The 19,976-nt window shown below is 50.1% G+C and overlaps 1 protein-coding gene across 1 annotated transcript; it reads right to left on the reverse strand.

The window, feature by feature from the left end:
* Positions 1-13,892: 13,892 nt before the first annotated feature.
* On the reverse strand, positions 13,893-16,063 carry LOC109733307 (phenolic glucoside malonyltransferase 1-like). Its single transcript, XM_020292500.4, has 2 exons — positions 15,096-16,063; positions 13,893-14,820 (listed from the first exon to the last, which is right to left on the reverse strand). Exons 1-2 carry the CDS (start codon positions 15,777-15,779, stop codon positions 14,137-14,139), a joined length of 1,368 nt encoding a protein of 455 aa, XP_020148089.1. The 5' UTR covers positions 15,780-16,063; the 3' UTR covers positions 13,893-14,136.
* Positions 16,064-19,976: the final 3,913 nt, after the last annotated feature.

The raw sequence follows: 19,976 nt of genomic DNA on the forward strand, positions 1-19,976 counted from the left end.
GTGCCATAAACACAATTTTAATGTTGTTAAACAGCAAAATAAAGTGCACCAAGTTAAACTAGGCATTTTTCTACCCCATTTACATCTAAAGTTTATTAAATTTGGAGCTATGGTTAATTAGTTATGAAATAAATCATTTTAGCATGGCATTTGAGCAAATTTAACCAAACAGAAATTTAATCATTTTAAACATGGATGAAAGTGGCATAATGTGAAACAAGATTAAATTCTAAGCATTTTACATATTTAAATCATTTTAAACCGATGCACGGTTAATTAGTTATTAAATGCATGAACATTAGGGGTTTTTCTGTAAAACTGCACTCTCTGGAATAATAGACAAATTCGTCCAGAGCAGGAAAAAAACATATCGGGCCGAATCTGAGTGCACTGCTGGGCCAACAGAGATGGGCTGGGCTATGCTCACATTGGGCCAACAGGCTGGCTCGGTGGGGAGGCTGGACGCGGGCTGTCAGATCGGGACGAGGCCGGCTGGAGCCTCGCGACGAGAAGTCAACGCGGGCGAGGCGCTGTTCTATCGCTCGAAGCAGAGGCAAGGCCGATGGTTGGCAACGGCGATGGTCCGGCGGGGAAGCGGGCTTGCAGGCGAAGCAGAGGAGGCCGGTGAAGCAACTTGCTCCAGGAGGCGAGGAACGGCGGGGAAGCAGCGAAGGTCGGCGCGAGGCAGACTGATGCAGAGCAGCGGCAGAGACTTGGCGAAAGGCGCGACGAGGGACTTGGCGTGGCTGGCCGCGGGATGCAGGGCACGGCGACGCGGGGATGACCGGATCCAAGGCGGGGGAGGCGCGAAGGCAGATGGATCCGGGCGTGGGATGTTGATTCCTCGCCGGAGGACATCCAATGACAGCGGCGAGCTCCTGAGGAGTCAGACAGCGGCGGCAGGCGGGTCAACAGCGGCGCAAGTAAAACGAGGAAGAAGAGGAGCGCGAGGCAAGTGCGAGGTTACCGGCGGCGCCTGGGGTTGAAGACGACTGGAGGAGGGCTGGAGGCCATCGTTTCCTCGCGGCAGGGGGGCGCCCATGACGGCTTCCTATTCGACCTGAAGAGAGAGGGATCGGGATGTGAGGGAGAGAGAAGAGCAGAGGAGGAAGGTAAAGGAGCAGGGACGACGCTCATCTGCGGGTCCGCCGACGGTGTGGCTGGCCGGACGAAGGCGGGGAGGAGGCTGCAAGCGCTGTGGTTGGTGGATCGAGAGGAGTGGCTGGATCGAAGGGACTGGGTTGGCTCGGCACTGAAAACCAGGAAGGTGGTCGGGCGACTTGAATGGATCGGGCAAGATCCCGAGGAAGGGGGGACGAGGTGGAGAAGTCAGTGGGTGGCGGCGCGAGGAGGATGGATGGGACGGCTAGGTTTCTAGGGTTAGGTAGGCTGATTATATAGCAGGTGAATTTTGGTTAGGTGCAACTGGTCCCTCCGATTTTAATCGGACAGTCGCGAATAAATGGCTAGGGAGTCCAAATAAGAAAACGGAGATGTTTTATAGATGTTTGGAGATGATCTGAATGCAACGGTGATGACTGAGCGGATCGGGATCGGGACACTTTCGGACACGCGCGAGGGGTCTGAGGGATGTGCAGAGAGGTTAGGAAGCCCGGCAAGAGGGAAACAAAATATGGTTGGTCACGGAACGTCAACGAAGGCAAAGGGAACGCGGCAAGTACGAGCAACTACAAGTTTTCAGAAAACATGCGGATGCAATGCGGATGATGCAATGATGAATGCAACAGATAAATAAATCACACGGCGACAACGAAATACATGGAAGTCTTTTGGAGCGTCGTTCTCGGGGCGTTACAACACTCCACCACTATAAGAGGATCTCGTCCCGAGATCTAGTATGGCACCGGAGAGAAGCGGAAGAGAATGAGGTAAGACAAAGTTGCTTCTATGACAAATGAGTGAAACCAAAGAACCTTGAGAGGTTGAATGAACGAAAAGAGAGAATACAAGGGAGATGAATGAGATTGAAAACACTCCGTTATCAAAGAGGAACAAGGAACATTGCGAGAACCTTTGTAGGTTGAAGAATATGAAACAAGAGCTTAACGGATCAAAAGGAATATGAAAGCACACCGGTAGAAAAGAGAAACAAGGAACACCATGTGAACCTTGGAGTTTGCAAAGCTATGAATGACGAGAACAATGGACGAGAAGTACATGCAAACACTCCTGTTGAAACGAGATGTACAAGGAACGATAATGATCAATTACGATAACGCTCCGGTTGGAAAATGGGAGGGATAGAATATGAACTTGGCAAAATGAAAGCACTTGGATGAGACTTCGGTTAAAAGAGGAATGATAGACACAACACTCCGGTTAAATGGATTAGTAAGAAAAGAACACGATCCTCACAATTCGAGATGATGAGCGAAGAGAGCAACATCACCATGCCTCCGGAAGAAAAAATAGAAGATAGATAATTGGAATAAAGGAAGGGAGAAGAAAATGCCAACTTCTGCCACCAATGATCTTGGAAAGCACCCTTCCAAGAAGGTTAGAACGGAGTTGTTGGAAAAACCAACAACGAAACGAATAAGCTTGTAGTGGGCTTATAGAAAACTTCTCAAGATAGAGGCGAAATTCTGCCACTACGGAAACAGTTGATTGGATTGAGATCAACAAGGAGAAGAAAACTTCTTCACCAAGATGAGAAGGAGAAAATTTGATCATTGATAAACACCACAAATAGCTACATTCCTTAGGGAAGGCCATAGGTGAAATCTATACCAAGATAACATCAACAAAGAAATTGTTGGGTTGAAAAGATACCATGAACGAAGAAAAAATATGATGGGTTTAAATATCTCATTCTTGATAACTTGTGAATCATGAAACATGAAAATAAATTGTCAAGAATGACATATCACCATCTCAAAATGAGGTAGAAAGAATTGCACTTCGGAATGCAAGATGAAGAATGCTTGAACTCCTCAAAACAACACATGTGTTGAGCACCATGTTTATTTTGAAGTATGGCTTGACAGATCATAACTTCGAGAGAAATCTTGAAGAACAATTGAAGAATGAAAGGAATCCTTGACGAAGCACCATGTAGAGCCTCCATGAAGAACTCCGGTAATAAAGGATGATAAAAAGAAAGAAAAGTTGAAAACACAAGGTGAAGCCTTGCAATGATTTGGGTGGAGCTTTGAAATGATATAATTGAAATAACTTGGAGCTCCGGAAAGAAAAATGAACAAATGAGATCAAGAATTTTGATGAATCTCCGGAATAAGGAATTAATCACTTGGATGAAACAAGAATAAGAATTACATTATGCTTAGCCTTCACCAATTTAGATTGATGACAAGCAACGGATTTTGCATACTACTTATTCTCGTAGAAAGGATTAAGATAGATATTGCGCAAACTTGGGAAGGTCTTCAACAAACCACCGGTAGGATTGAAACAACGAATACATTAATATGATAACCAAGGAAGAGAATTCTTGAATGAACCACCGTAAGAATTGAGAATGAAAGTAGCAAAAAGGCACAATTCACTGGGAAAATTTAGAAAACGAATAAAGATACTTGACAGAATTTAGATACAAGAGAACAAGAGATCATGAACTGATTAGAGGATATTTGAACGATCCACCGGTAAGATTTGGAAAACAAGAGCTGCAGGCTGAGAAGGAGTACTATTCATAAATGATGGCCTTCGGATGATCGAGAAAGGAAGCAACTCCTGAAATGCGTCGGATGGTTGAAAAGAATTCTCACAGTCAAAAACAATTATGAGAGGATGGCATCAAGCTATAACCAAGAATCTTTGGAAGAACGGGTAAGGATTTACGAGGAACTCTTCTTCGGTCTTCAAGATCCGAGAATGACGACGAGAAACACCACCATGAATTGTTGAGATACTCCGGGATGAAAATTAGAAAGGTTGAACCAACAATGAAAAGAATGTGAAAGATCTTGAAGAAGGCATTTGACTGATGATAACTCATTCTTACGTCAAACTTTGCAATGAATTTGAAAATAACTCCGGAAAGAATTAGAAGAGTCAGGTAAGATCCTGTTAAAAGACCCGTGGGTTAGGCCCACTCAAAGATACACCGTTGAACGATTTAAAAGATAGCTTGCGCCGGTTGAATTAAATGGCCTGAATAAGGTAAGACCTCGAGATAGCTTGAAAGGATTACGAATAGAAACTCGAATCTTCTGGGATATCTTCAGCACTCCAGATAAACATGAATAGCAAGAGGTGGATGATTAAGAGGTGCACCGGCATGAGAAAACATTTGAAACGAGGAAAATAATACGATCACTGAAAGCTTGACTTGAGTCCACCGGAGAAGAAAAGGAACAAAGAATAATAAACTTGAAGCTCCGTTAGTATCTTCATGGGAAATCACCGGATAAGAATATTGAAAGAAAAGAATGAAGAGACTTCGCATCAATAAAAAGGATACTTGATTAAGAAATCTGAGTCCTTGAAGAAAAAGGGTGGGAGGGCGGGAAAACAAAGGCAACTTGGGCAGATGGAATAAACACCGGTTGGGAAGAATGATGGGATCATCTCGAAGAGAAACGCACCGGTTGGAAATAGAATTAAGATGGCAAACTTGATGATCAAGAAGGATTAGTATCCACATAGGAATATGAGAACACCGCTTAGAATAAGGTATGGAATCAACACTTGGCATTGAAGCAACTCAAATACCACAAAACAAAACAAAACAAAACAAAGGATTGGCTTGCGGAATAAGCCGGAAACAAACATATGATAGATCCCATATCGTATCATGTGTGTGTTGGAAAGATATCCTACGAGATACTTGAATTCCCACTTATAAACTCCCAAAACTTTCTGGTTATGCAATCTGGTGTTGGGGATACAGGGGACACAATATATCTCACCCAAACTAACAATACCTAGATCCAGCTGTATCCATCCTTCAACACATAACCAAGAAACCTTCGGAAATCGTGTACCTCAACCTTCGAAAAGCATCCGTTATACGAGTTATGGCAATACTCCCGAACTCCCGCCCCAGTACTGGGTGGCGTCGAGGTGATCTCACCAACAACTGCATAAAAGAGATTTTTGATGTCGGCGAAACTCAGGTATTCAGGAACTGCAACGATAAAATTGGGACGACAACACCTCGGAGCTCAACTCCCCGGGACACTGCCACAACCCCTAAATGTCAGGAGGCACCAAGAACAATGTTCTCGTCACAAAACCATCGGAACGATTCCAAGATACCCGCGTGATCCTAAATTTTTTTAGTGAAATTTGAGGAGAGGAAAGTCAAAACATCTACGTCAGGAGGCCTCACCAGAGCGACGAAGGGGCAGAGGAGTAAAAAGAATCCTACTCTCCGATATATATAATCCTAAGACTCAAAACATTTTTTTCTAGACTCAACAACGTCAACGATTCGATCAAGCAGGGGGCTCCTAAGTCGGGGATGGCTCTGATTACCAACTTGTAACGCCAACGATGCGGCTATATCTCTCACGTGTCGAGGCATGACTTAGAGGCATAACCGCATTGTAGGTTTTGTCGCAAGAAGGGTCATCTTCACACAATCCCATGTAGTGAACAAGAATGGGATAAAGAGAGTTGGCTTACAATCGCCACTTCACACAATACATAAATAAATTCATACATCATCCAAAATACACACATAGACCGACTACGGTCAAATCCAAATGAAAAGAAGATAACCCCAAATGCTAGATCCCCGATCGTCCCAACTGGGCTCCACTACTGATCATCAGGAAACGAAACATAGTAACGACCAAGGTCCTCGTCGAACTCCCACTTGAGCTCGGTTGGATCACCTGCACTGGTATCATCGGCACCTGCAACTGTTTTGGTAGAATCTGTGAGTCACGAGGACTCAGCAATCTCACACCGCGAGATCAAGACTATTAAGCTTATAGGAAGGATGGGGTAATGAGGTGGAGCTACATCAAGCACTCAGCATATATGGTGGCTAACATACGCAAATAAGAGCGAGAAGAGAAGCAGCGCATCGATCGAGAAGCTAGAAGCGATCAAGAAGTGATCCTGAAACTACTTACGTTCATATATAACCCAAACCGTGTTCACTTCCCAGACTCCGCCGAAAAGAGACCATCACGGCTACACACGCGATTGATGTATTTTAATTAAGTCAAGTGTCAAGTTCTCTACAACCGGACATTAACAAATTCCCATCTGACACATAGCCGCGGGCATGGCTTTCGAAAGATAATACCCTGCAGGGGTGTCCCAACTTAGCCCATTATAAGCTCTCACGGTCAACGAAGGATATTCCTTCTCCCGGGAAGACCCGATCAGTCTCGGAATCCCGGTTTACAAGACATTTCGACAATGGTAAAACAAGACTAGCAAAGCCGCCCGATGTGCCGACAAATCCCGATAGGAGCTGCACATATCTCGTTCTCAGGGCAACACCGGATGAGTCTAGCTACGAGTAAAACCAGCCCTCAAGTTTCCCCAAGGTGGCCCCGCAGGCAGCTCGGTTCGGACCAACACTCGAAGGAGCACTGGCCCGGGGGGTCTAAAATAAAGATGGCCCTTGAGTCTGCAGAACCCAAGGGAAAAAAAGGCTTAGGTGGCAATGTTAAAACCAAGGTTGGGCCTTGCTGGAGGAGTTTTATTCAAAGCGAACTGTCAAGGGGGTCCCATAAATCACCCAACCGCGTAAGGAACGCAAAAATCAAGGAATATAACACCGGTATGACGGAAACTAGGGCGGCAAGAATGGAACAAAACACCAGGCATAAGGCCGAGCCTTCCACCCTTTACCAAGTATATAGATGCATTAATTAAATAAGAGATATTGTGATATCCCAATATATCCATGTTCCAACATGGAACAAACTTCATCTTCACCTGCAACTAGCAATGCTATAAGAGGGGCTGAGAAAAAGCGGTAACATAGCCAAACAATGGTTTGCTAGGAAAGGTGTGTTAGAGGCTTGACATGGCAATATGGGAGGCATGATATAGCAAGTGGTAGGTAGCGTGGCATAGCAATAGAGCGAAAACAACTAGCAAGCAAAGATAGAAATGATTTCGAGGGTATGGTCATCTTGCCTGAAATCCCGCAAGGAAGAAGAACGAGTCCATGAAGAAGACAAACAGACGTAGTCGAACAAATCCTCACAACTCCGGAACGAAACCGAAGCTAACGAGAGAAGCAATCCGGAAAGAAGCAAACAACATGGGAAACAACCATCACATAAACATGGCATGATGCGCAACCAAGTATGATGCATGTCTGGTTTAATGAGGCATGGCATGGGAAAGTGCACAAACAAAACTACAAGTTAAGTGGAGCTCAATATGCAACGAGTTGCATATTGACGAAATACCACATCAATTGTTTAGTTCTCTCGGTTATGTACCCAACAATATTAAATGTTGATTAACATGGCAAGAGGTGAAGCATAAGTAAACTAACTATTTAGGCAAGTTTAAATGAGTCCGGAACAACAAATAACAATTCCGGAAAATCCCCACAGGCATATTTTAGATTTGGTACTGTTCTGCCATAAACACAATTTTAATGTTGTTAAATAGCAAAATAAAGTGCACCAAGTTAAACTAGGCATTTTTCTACCCCATTTACATATAAAGTTTATTAAATTTGGAGCTATGGTTAATTAGTTATGAAATAAATCATTTTAGCATGGCATTTGAGCAAATTTAACCAAACAGCAATTTAAACATTTTAAACATGGATGAAAGTGGCATAATGTGAAACTAGATAAAATTCAAAGCATTTTACATATTTAAATCATTTTAAACCGATGCACGGTTAATTAGTTATTAGATGCATGAACATTAGGGGGTTTTCTGTAAAACTGTACTCTCTGGAATAATAGACAAATTCGTCCAGAGCAGGAAAAAAACATATCGGGCCGAATCTGAGTGCACTGCTGGGCCAACAGAGATGGGCTGGGCTATGCTCACATTGGGCCAACAGGCCGGCTCGGTGGGGAGGCTGGACGCGGGCTGGCAGATCGGGACGAGGCCGGCTGGAGCCTCGCGACGAGAAGTCAACGCGGGCGAGGCGCTGTTCTGTCGCTCGAAGCAGAGGCAAGGCCGATGGTTGGCAACGGCGATGGTCCGGTGGGGAAGCGGGCTTGCAGGCGAAGCAGAGGAGGCCGGCGAAGCAACTTGCTCCGGGAGGCAAGGAACGGCGGGGAAGCAGCGAAGGTCGGCGCGAGGCAGATTGATGCAGAGCAGCGACAGAGACTTGGTGTGGCTGGCCGCGGGATGCAGGGCACGGCGACGCGGGGACGGCCGGATACAAGGCGGGGGAGGCGCGAAGGCAGACGGATCCGGGCATGGGATGCTGATTCCTCGCCGGAGGACATCCAACGACAGCGGCGAGCTCCTGTGGTGTCAGACAGCGGCGGCAGGCGGGTCAACAGCGGCGCAAGTAAAACGAGGAAGAAGAGGAGCACGAGGCAAGGGCAAGGTTACCGGCGGCGCCTGGGGTTGAAGACGACTGGAGGAGGGCCGGAGGCCATCGTTTCCTCGCGGCAGGGGGCGCCCATGACGGCTTCCTGTTCGACCTGAAGAGAGAGGGATCGGGATGTGAGGGAGAGAGAAGAGCAGAGGAGGAAGGTAAAGGAGCAGGGACGACGCTCATCTGCGGGTCCGCCGGCGGCGTGGCTAGCCGGACGAAGGCGGGGAGGAGGCTGCAAGCGCTGTGGTTGGTGGATCGAGAGGAGTGGCTGGATCGAAGGGACTGGGTTGGCTCGGCGCTGAAAACCAGGAAGGTGGTCGGGCGACTCGAATGGATCGGGCAAGATCCCGAGGAAGGGGGGGACGAGGTGGAGAAGTCAGTGGGTGGCGGCGCGAGGAGGATGGATGGGACGGCTAGGTTCTAGGGTTAGGTAGGCTGATTATATAGCAGGTGAATTTTGGTTAGGTGCAACTGGTCCCTCCGATTTTAATCGGACAGTCGTGAATAAATGGCTAGGGAGTCCAAATAAGAAAACGGAGATGTTTTATAGATGATTGGAGATGATCTGAATGCAATGGTGATGACTGAGCGGATCGGGATCGGGACACTTTCGGACGCGCGCGAGGGGTCTGAGGGATGTGCAGAGAGGTTAGGAAGCCCGGCAAGAGGGAAACGAAATCTGGTTGGTCACGGAACGTCAACGAAGGCAAAGGGAACGCGGCATCTACGAGCAACTACAAGTTTTAAGAAAACATGCGGATGCAATGCGGATGATGCAATGATGAATGCAACCGATAAATAAATCACACGGCGACAACGAAATACATGGAAGTCTTTTGGAGCGTCGGTCTCGGGGCGTTACAGGACAGCGGTGCGCTTGGCTCCGGAGTTCAAGCCACGCACATTCCAGAACATACACTTGAGGTTGTGATCCATTACAAAAGGGTTGAGTTTCGGGCGACAGAGAAGAGAGGGAGGGGGGGCAGGTTTACGCAGCAACAATTGCGGACGGAGATGGCTGGTGTAAAGCAAGCAGCATCTCCTCCGAAGGCACTTCCCAGCCATAGAATTCGGCAAAGGCCTGGATCACATCAATGGCGAGCGGGCGCTCGAAGAGCTTGGCATATTTGTCCAGGGTCGTGTTTGAAATGATCTCGTCATCCTGTAGGAGGCCCAGATGCCGCAAGAGAACTCACTTGGCCTTCTTCTCCGAGTTCAGCCCGCGATCGGCCTTAGCGAGACGATCACTCTTGCGCGGGGTGAAGTCCAAGGGAATAACACGCCGACGGCGCCGCGGGGTAGGAAAAAGCGGAGGAGCGACGGCGGTGCGGATCGAATCCACGTAGACAGTAAGGATGGAGTCGGTGCTGGCAGGAGTGGGCACAACAGCTTGGGGGGACCTTGGTACATGGTCATTGTCATGCATGAGTTGCATGGCCAGTGAGGGGCCAGATGGGCACGCAGCATTGGGGAGGAGGGGATGACCCGGATCGGCAGTGGCGGGGCCCTCCTGACCCGATAGGTCTGGCGCAAAAGGGGATGCAGGGGTCCTCCCGATCAGATCCGTGGGGCCATCCGAGGACACGAGAACAGGATCAGCTGCGCAGATGGGGCCGGACGGAATCTCTACGGAAGGCTGGGGACAGCAGGACAACGCGTAGGCAGCGGAAGCAGGGCACGCGCCATGCAGAGCGGCCTGAGAGGATGGGCAAGCAAACGAGGGGAGGGGCAGGGAGACAGGCAATGGGTCAGCCACCCTATTGCCGCCAAGCGGCGCGCCAGTAGTGGGGGACGGGTCCGAGGCGACCAGGTCCATCCCATTGACCCTGTTTGAACCCAAAGCAGGGAAGGCGGGAGAGGAGGCAGCCGAGCGCGGGGAGGGACCATTCGCCAAAAGCGGCAACTCGGCGGCTTTTGCCAACGGTGGGAAGACCAGGCGGCTGGACACCCGTGGCCCATAGCGCGCGCTGACCGCAGAAGGGTGTGGGCCCAGAATGCCATGCAAGCCCCGAGGCACAGGATGGGTGGAGCGCCGGCGACGATGGCTCCCAGCCACAGCTGAGCCGCCAGCGGCGCGCGGGGAGAAGTCATGGCGACGGGGTAGGGCGGCGGGAGCAGCGGGGAGGGGGGTAAAGCCCCATCATCAGCACAGTCGCCACTGTCGGGAGCACGGCCGGAGACAGGGGCGGCCGGAAGACGATAGTCCTCAGAAGCGGAGACGCGGATGGAGACCGGGAAGCACAGCATGGCGTGACCGAAATGAAAGACCAAGTTCGGGTCAGCCCGCTCGACCGCCGCGCTCGGCGCAGTGAGGAGGAGCGAGGAATGGCGTCGGGGTTGAGAGTCCAGGCAGAGAGCCGGAACGTCGACATGTCAGCCATGCTAGCTGTGTCGGGAGCGAGTACGTCGATGTCGCAGAACGGGGATAGTAGCGTCTCTGCGGTAGCCCGCTCCCAGGCATGTTCAGGGATCCCACCTAGCTACAGGAAGACGAGGAAGCGCGCAGTGACCGGCACGGCCCCGACGGAGTCACTCCAAGGTGGATCAGCAGGCGGAAGCTCCGATAGCGGAAGACGGATGAGGCAACACGCGCGCGGTCGGCAGCAGCGCGGAAGCGAATGAGGAACTCATCGGGACGGAGACGGTGCAGAGAGAACGCGTCAGGGGCCTTGGGGTACTTCGCGCGGAGCAGGGTCGCGACATCCTCGCTGGAGACGCCGGAGCGGGCGCCAGCCACAATGATGGTGCTGCTGCAGCGCAGCCTCGGCCTCCGCAATGGCAGGAGACAGTGGGAGGTAGCACACGACGCTGGAAGGCCTACGAGAAGGGTGACCAGACATGGCAGAGAAGGCCTGGGATGCCACAGAGGCAGGATCTGAAGCAGGGGAGCCCAGCGAGGACAGAGGAGTGGAGGCGCCGGCAGAGGGCGCGGCCGATGGCTCGGGTGCGGACCAAGATTCAGAACGCGCCGACACGGCACCGCCCGCTGACCCGGAGAGCACGGGCATCGAGCCGCCAGACCCCAAGAACACCGGCGTCGCATCAGAGAAGACCGGCGTGGAACCACCCGACCCGGAGAACACGGGCGTGGCAGAGGAGCGTGGCGAGGAGGCCTGGAGGCGCTTGGAGGGAGAGGCCGGGGAGCGCGACCGGTTGCAGTTACGGGCGATGCGCTCGAAGAACCGGCAGCGGCGGCATCGAACATCTTTGCGGCACTCCGACAAGGGGTGGCCATCCCTCCCCAGACACCGAGGACACTTGCTGGGGTCCTAGCGGGAGGAGCGGCGCGGGCGGACGGTGGGGGAGGGGCGTCGCTGACGCTGCTGACGCAGGGTCCGCCGCCTGTGCCCACGAGGCACCTCCCAGCCACCAGCGGTTGCACCATCCACAGTAGGCGGGGCCAAGGCAGCCCTGTCGCGGTGGATCTCGGACCGGGGCCGGGGGCGGGGCGCGGGATCAGCCGAGCCCGGACAGGCCACCGGAGCATAGGGCCTGGGGCGACGGGAGGGGCGGCGGGGCGCAGAGGGCCTCGCGGAAGGAGGCCGGCACAGGCCGATGGACACTGCTCCCAGCGGAAGAGGGGCTGGAGTCAGTCCATCGAAGGGCGCGGGGCCGACCGCCGGAGGCAGCAGGGGAGGCCCTCTTCTGTATGCCCCTCTTCCCGGGTCCACTCGCGCCCCCTAATTTCCCGCCGCCACGCGCCGCCCATCGCCGCACTGCAGCACCCCCCGCGTGTCGCTCGGCTGTTTGCTTGTGACCTTGTGTATGTTTTCTAATCGGGCAAAAATCCATCCGCTAGTGCATAGCGAGTTAGCCTTCATGTGAATGTGAATATGTATATATGTAACCGCCGGGTCTGTCCAGCGCGTCACGCTCGGAGGAGCTCCGCCGCCGCCATAGGTCGCATTACTAACCTGGACGCCGCCGCGCCGTGCGTGCGGTGTCACCAGTTTCACCACTCACCAAGCCATTTCTTCCCATGTGCAAAGCTAGCTTGCTTAGTGGCTTCGGCTGATTGAATTTTTGTGGTCGATGTGCAAAGGAAAGCCGACTAGCCAATCGATCTGGTACAAAACACACATAGACGAGCGCCGGCATCGACATCTTCCTCACAACTTCAGGACGTCCGCCGAGGGAGGGAAGGATTGGGTCCGTCGAGGGAGCAGCGTCGCAGGCCCCAAAGCCTCTTTGTTGTTGCGCGCCCGCTCGGACTCTCCACTTTTTATTCCACCACATCGAAACATCATCCCCAGCCATCGTGGCCTCCTTTCCGTGTGTGCTAACGTAGGAGAGCGGGAGGGTTGGGATACAGGATAAAAATGACAGGTGGGCCAACTTAGTCAGTGAGGGCTCATTTGGTTCTTGGGGATGGAAAAGCCTGGGAGTAAACCCCAAGTGGGGATTTCCCTGCTCACATGGTATCCCGTCCAAACCATGGAGAATATCATGTTGCACTTTGGATCGAATCTTGGAGGAAGGAGGAGGGGGATTGGAGGCATATGGCAGAGGGTTTTCGCTGGACGGAGGCGGCGGAGAATCAGGCACCGCATCGTGGGTTTCCTCTCCAATCCCTCGTGACGTGAAAAACTGTCCCATGGAAACGACGCAGATCGGGATCCATAATACCTGGTGAGCGAGCGACCAAATGCTCCCGTAGTTTTCCACGGGCTGACTTGCCCCGTGGGCTGTACGCCCCGGTTTTGGACGTGGATCCCCGAGGGATCACGTCGAACCAAACAAGCCCCGAGAGTCGCGATTTATCCCGGGCAAGATCATCTTTTTCCCGGTGCACCAAACGGATCCAGGGTGTAAATTGATCGGGATTGATGAATACAGGGTATGGACTTCGGGGATTTGAAGGTCAGGGTTCATTTGCGTCGCCCTCTACACCTTTAGGGTTCAAAATAGACTTCACACCGTGTGAGGCTGCCGGCCACCCCAAAGGAATGACTGAATTGGATTGATCCTCTGGTAGAGTAATATACATGGACAGGGTTTGCACAAGTGCCGGCCTAGCCAACTACCTCAGCCATACATGCGATAACAACTCCTATGCACTAGCTAAACTGATCGTACCGTAGGAGACCGTTTCCAACACTTTCTTCTCACAATTCATCCGTCAACTAGAATCGAAATAGTCGAAACGAGGACAAACTATGGATCATGACCCGCAAAAGAAAAGAAGAAACGGCGAAGATTACAGGAATGGAAACAGAATTGGTGCATGCTAAATATGACCCAAAATTAGAGAGGACTAGTAAACCAGCGTTTTGCTAAAGCACATCTAGATGTGCCATAAGTATTGCACATCATATGTCATTGATATTACATTGAGATTCGTGTGAATATTTTTTTTCTTTTTCTTTTTTCTTTTTTCTTTATGCTTGATTCAATCACTTAGATGTGGAATAACTAGAGCACAAAATTAGAAGCCGAGATCAGCTCTACTCATACTATTGCAGATCAAGGAAATGATTGGGTTACTTTCCTGTGACAATTCATCGGGTGAACTAGAATCCAAATAGTCGAAACGACGATAAACGATCGATCATTACAGGAATGGAAACAGAATTGGTGCATGACTCATGCTACTTGTTGTATATTTATATTGGACCTATGCAAGTTGGACGGCGTACGGACGTGGCTACTAGCTAATTTTTTTAGTTTGTCTAGCCGAGGATGCAGGCCTTGAATGCGTCCATGTGCGCCGGGTCGATGGACACGGAGGCTTGCACCTCGCCCTCGCGCCGGCCGCCGACTAGCACCATCTCGCCGTCGTGGTTCATGGACACCAGCTCCACCCGCCCGGGCTTCCCGAACCCGAAGTCGGCCGCCTCGTAGGCCCGGAACCGAGGGCTCGCCGCCACGTTGGTCATCCGCTGAAACGGCAGCCGCATCAGCATCTGCATCCACCCCTTGTCCGTCCCGGACAGCGGCGCCGCCTCCATCTCCGCCACCGCCGCCTGCACGGCCCGCGCCGCGCGGAGGATGCCGGACTGGCCGAGGAGGTCCGCCGCGTCGGCGCAGCTCGCCAAGCACGCGCGCACGCAGTTGCCCAGGTAGGCCTCGCTGACTGGCGGGTCGAGGCGGGAGCGCAGGTCGGCGAGGAACATGAGGTACGTGTCGTCCCCTGCGCCGAGCCCCTTGGAACGAACGAACGCCGTCCAGCTCAATGCCGCCAGCGCCACGAACGTCGACACCGGTTTCGGCTTGGGCGCGTCGCCACCGGCAGCAGATTCGGCCGAGGCGAGGTCGTCGATCCGCCGCCTGAGCGACCGGATGTCGTCGGCGCCGAGGTAGAACGTCCGCCGCGCCCGAAGGAACCGCTGGCTGAAGTCGTACTGCCCCCTCACCTGCGAGTGGTAAGTACACACGATGGATAAGCTCATTCATGGCAGGCATTGCTTCCTTGCCCACGACTATGCACGGTCATGGAACTGAAAATTGTTCCGTGTGTCATCTATCTTGGAGGTGGCAGGCATACGGTTAGCATGGTGCAACCGACGAACCAACTACAGTTTAGTTGACGTAGCAAGCAAAAGTTGACAAAGCTACCAACGTACACGGAGCTACAAGCACTCCTACATAGATTCACGAACGTGGGAAAAAAAACAAGACATGAATTTACCACAGGGAGATTGGGCGCGACGGTCTTTAGCATGTCGCGGGCGAGCTCGTCCCCGTTGGGGTGCTGGATGACCTCCCGGCCGTAGTGCGGCGGGCCGAGGACCTTGGTGACCGGGGAGCCCTCGCGGGAAGCGGAAGACCAGGCCTCCATGAATCGCCAAACGGCGCATCCGTCCGCGACTACGTGGTGCACGGACAGGCCCACCGCCAGGCCGCCGCTTAGACGAGTGGCCTGCACTGACAGCACGGGCGCCGGGAGCACCCGGGCATCCAGCTCCGGCACCAGGCTCAGGAATGCCACGATGTCGTGCGCCTCGTCGCCGGCTAGACGCCGCACGTCCATATCGCCCTCGGCCTCCAGGAAGGCGACCCCGGCGTGGGTGCAGTCCACGAAGGCGTCCCCGGTCTCAACCGCGTACTCGAGCATCCCCGCCAGGGGCAGGTAGTGCGCCAGGGTGTCCGCAAGAGCGCGCTTGAGCCGCTCCACCACCGCCGGGAAGCCGTCGGCATCCCCAAGCTCGTACAGGAACACCCGCTGGATCGGCGGCAGCACGACCCACGGCGAATCGAAGAAGGAAAGTTCCACGCGCTGCACCTCCCCCAGCACCGAGGGCGCGACCCGGGAGACTGCGACAGCCCGCACGGCCGCAGCCTTGGCGGCGGCGTCGGAGCTTGCCTCGCCCATCCCGACGGGTACTTATCGGTCGTTCGCCGGAGAGCTAGGGTGGTGTGAGCTGACCGATGGATGGGCGTTTATGGGGTCCCACTTCCAACTGCGTCCAGCTTAAATCGCGGCAGCGGTGGTGGACGTCTTCTTGCGCAGGAAGGAAGGAAGATCAGAACAAAACTGATAATATGGCCGGCCTTGTGCAACTGCGTCCGATATATATGCTGCGTTGGTGGATGTACGTCTCGCTGCGCACAAAGAAGCGCGCACGCACGATACCAGAGCAGAACTGAAGTGAGATGCGTGGCTGGTTTTCTGGTGTACGTACACACTCTCCTTTTTATACCTGGAGACATCCTGACATGGCCACTCATTCAGCTCTGCTCATTGCTTATTTACTTTGGAAGCTACCAGCTGGTTCATCGCCGGAGAGTACAAGGTTTGCTGCAAAGGGACAGCCTGTTTCTTTATTCATTTTCATTTCGAAGGATAAAAACGACAGCTAGCGTGGCTGAACCCTGCCCTGCGGCGGACAAATGTGTGTCTGTGTGCGCCTATGCATGCTTCTCGAAAAGTTCCAACGACGCCGGAGATGGGTGAATGATGCGGTGCTTCCGTGAGGCATCACGTCAATCATGCAGACCTGACAGAGAATAGTCCAACATTTCGCCTCTTGTAATGTTTTCGATAGTGTTCGCACGAATGCATCACCGTGTATTCTCGACACCGGGATGATGCACCGCAGCTCACGTCGAAGCAGACCCGTCCGGAAGCGCGGTACGCAAGCAATCTGGCAGACGTTTTTATAGACCCAAAACCCCACAAGTCCGGGAAGGACCTCGTCAGGACGCGCGGCGGCTATGAGCTGCCCTAAGTCGACCTGATCGCCCCTAGTGCCTCGAGATTCGTCGCCCTTCAAACGAAGAACGAACGAAGAACGAGAAGAAGAACAACAAAGGGAGAAGGTAAAGGTAAAGACAAAATATGAAAGATTGATTTGTCGATTGTGTGTTGTTCAATCGGCCGTCACCCCTCAGGTATATAAGAGGCGGATGGACTTCCCGTATAAGAAAAAACTCCAAATCACGTTCAAATCTTTCCAAAATAACCGAATTCGGATTTAGGTAAGTCTGGAACATCAGTTCGGTTTTCAGGTCCCACGGGCCACAAACGACCTCGGATGAAGACGAGCCCAAAAGAAAATTTGACTGTTTCGACGAGACGAACAACTTTTGTGTTGAACGATTTTTTATTCAAAGCCATTGTGAGGGCCGAATCTCTCACACAAAACAGCTGATTGGTGGCGCTACCCATCACACAGGTGTTTGGTGGGGCGTGCCATATTTTGCCTTCTGGCAGGGCTGCATTCTGATGCCTCTAACTTTTGTATACGAACTTTGATTGGTACGATTTTTATATCAAAATCGACCGTTTCAACGAGGCGCACAACTTTCATCTTGAAATATTTTCCATCGGAGGCCATCTTAATTTAGTTTAAGGCCATTCTTTAATCTGGTGTCAACATGAGCATCTCTGAACTTGTCATAACTATTGCATAAGAGCTCCGTTTTATACCATGTTCTTATCCATCTCGGTCTTCTTAAAGAGAGCCATCCGGAGGTGACTTCCAATCACAAGTTTGAATTAGTCTTGATATAACTTAAATCTACTCTTTATGATTGTGCCACTTCTGAGCGCCAACATATGCCCCCCCTGTTTTTCGGCAAAGCTAGCGTGCCGAAAAATAATTTCTTCCATGCTGGTTCTAAGGACGATGTCAACACTCCATCGGCTATTTATATGCTTTTAGGACGATAAGTTTATATCGACCATTGCTTGTTTGAACCTCCTGATGCAAACTTAGGTGAAAACTTCTCAACTTCTATAACAATTCGATGATAAGGTTCCATAGATATGTATCTCAAAGGCATTCTCTGAACCATATTATTCACCCTTTCGCTAGGATTTTGCAGATAATCAAGAATGAACTTCCTCCAATCCTTGCTTCGCCTGCAAAAAGTTTCATTAGCGCCGAGGTGGTGAGCTCCAATTCGGCCTTACCTATGATGGCAAGAATAAGCATCTGCTATTGATAGATGTGCAATACACCATGGCCAACATGGTAGCCGGATGCTTGCTATGCCAACTCTCTCCAATTGTCATGTCTAGATATATGACGAATATTAAAACAACCCAAGGTAAATTTTATGTCTAGACATACCTTAAGATAAACTAAAAGTGATTCGTCAAAACATTGATAACCCTTGGATATTTGTTGCACTATACTAATAACGAATCACCGAAAGCCTCACTATGTACATCACCTATAGCAAGGAAAAGCTTCAATCCGAATAACAATGCATATTCGGCTTTGATCATTTGTGCATAAATATTTTCAGCGGCATGAGGCTTCACAGAATAGCACCACAAGGAGATATATAAACAACACCAACACCTTGGCCATTGCTACAAATTTAACCATCAATATATAATCACCATGGTACTAAAGAGATAAAGCCTAAATCAGTATTATGCATGATGTCAATATGGTGCTCAATAATAAAATCAACCATGATTTGGCTTTACATAAATTCTGAAAATAATAAGCCAAAGCACACCCAATAAAAACATAAGTTCACTTTGCAGTTTTGGTGAATTGGTCTATGCATAATATCTTAAATGACATCAATTTGACAAATTTCTATGCAAACACTTATCTCAAACTCTACTCAATCTAAGGACGATGTTAGAATACCACACCTGCCATTCTTAGATATATTCTTAGGGCGATAGATAAATATCGGCCATTACCATGAAGTCCATGTAGAATTCACCCACCAAAGCATGAATAGCCGAAATAAACAAATGAAATAGCAATAAAATATTTCGGCCCCTTTGTATTAGCAACAAAAATGTAACTAACCAGATGTATAGTGATTTGGTAATACCCTCTCATGATATGGAAAATTATGTTGCATTCATGGATCAAAATAAATCCATGGAGGGTAATTGATCATACCTAGGGATGAATTCCATGGAAAAGGCATCAATGACATGGTTGAAGAAAATGGATGATGTGCTAACCGAAGATTTTGATGTTGTGATACACACCTTTGGCTTAATTGTTTGTTGCTTCCATCCTGCTCTTTCTTCACTTTTGTAACACTTGTTGCAATAGAAGGTTGCACATCATTTTTATTTTGACTTGCTCCTCTCGGGAACCCATGCCATGTTCTTCTTTTTTAGCTCTTGTGCACTAAGATTTTGTAATTCCTAATTTTGCCAATACGATAAGCCGAGTGGGCATTTCGGCTGTGATTCTTTTTTGACCAATGACAATTCTTTTTCGGCCTTGTGCACCCTCAACTTCTTTTCTTCAGATTTGACACTTTGACTTTTAACAATTGATTGCTTCACTTCTTTGCCTTTTGTAGCCAATGCGAGCTCCTTAATTGGCTCTTTATCTTTTAAGATCAAATCTGAATTGGCACTCTTGCGGCCATCTTTTTTAACTCGATAAACTTGCTTGACCATATGTTTCTTGTTCCTTGAGCTCCGGACCGATTCCTTATGATTGAAACGGTCTTTAACATGTGATTGTTCAAATGTTAATCTTTTTGGTGCTGCATAATATTTGTGAGATGGTCTAAAATAAGATGAAGAATGCACCCTTGTATCATATCTGTCCCATGATGGATATGAATTTACATGATCATAGGAAGTTATCCATGGCATTGGCATTGGCAGCACAAAATATGGATATGAATATACTGCATTAGAATTCTCATTTTGCCAATACCGATCCTCGGGTTTGCGCCTAGGGGGTGGTCTTAATGCTCTTAAATTACTTGGCCGATAAGCACTGTTCTCCTCACTTATCTTCTGATATTTTTCCAATAGTAGCGCGAAAGTGACTTTCGGCCTTTTACCTTTGTGCTTACCTCGGCCTTTGCTTTCTTTTGGTTTGCTTTCATAGATCATTGGATTTGCTTGATGCCCCCCAGTCCTTAGCGTCTTCATTGTAGCTTCGATGTAATTCTCGCCCTCAAGTATATGTTCATTGTGCTCTTCAAGAACTTCTTTAGTTGAAAGCTTGATCTCGTCACCTGTAGTTTTTACCTTCTCTTCAAGTAGACGATGCAAAAACTTTTTGCCATCACGACTAATCGCAATAGACTGGTCATCTCTTGGTGTTTCAACAAATTTCAATCGTCC

This window comes from Aegilops tauschii, chromosome 7, assembly GCF_002575655.3.
Source record: "Aegilops tauschii subsp. strangulata cultivar AL8/78 chromosome 7, Aet v6.0, whole genome shotgun sequence".
In the NCBI taxonomy this organism is placed as follows: Eukaryota; Viridiplantae; Streptophyta; class Magnoliopsida; order Poales; family Poaceae; genus Aegilops; species Aegilops tauschii.

Excerpts from the sequence above, each read along its gene's own strand:
- LOC109733307 (XM_020292500.4), bottom strand. The coding sequence starts at position 15,779 with ATGGGCGAGGCAAGCTCCGACGCCGCCGCCAAGGCTGCGGCCGTGCGG. Across the intron at positions 14,821-15,095 it reads TCGCGCCCAATCTCCCTGTG|GTGAGGGGGCAGTACGACTT; the intron begins GTAAATTCATGT and ends TACCACTCGCAG.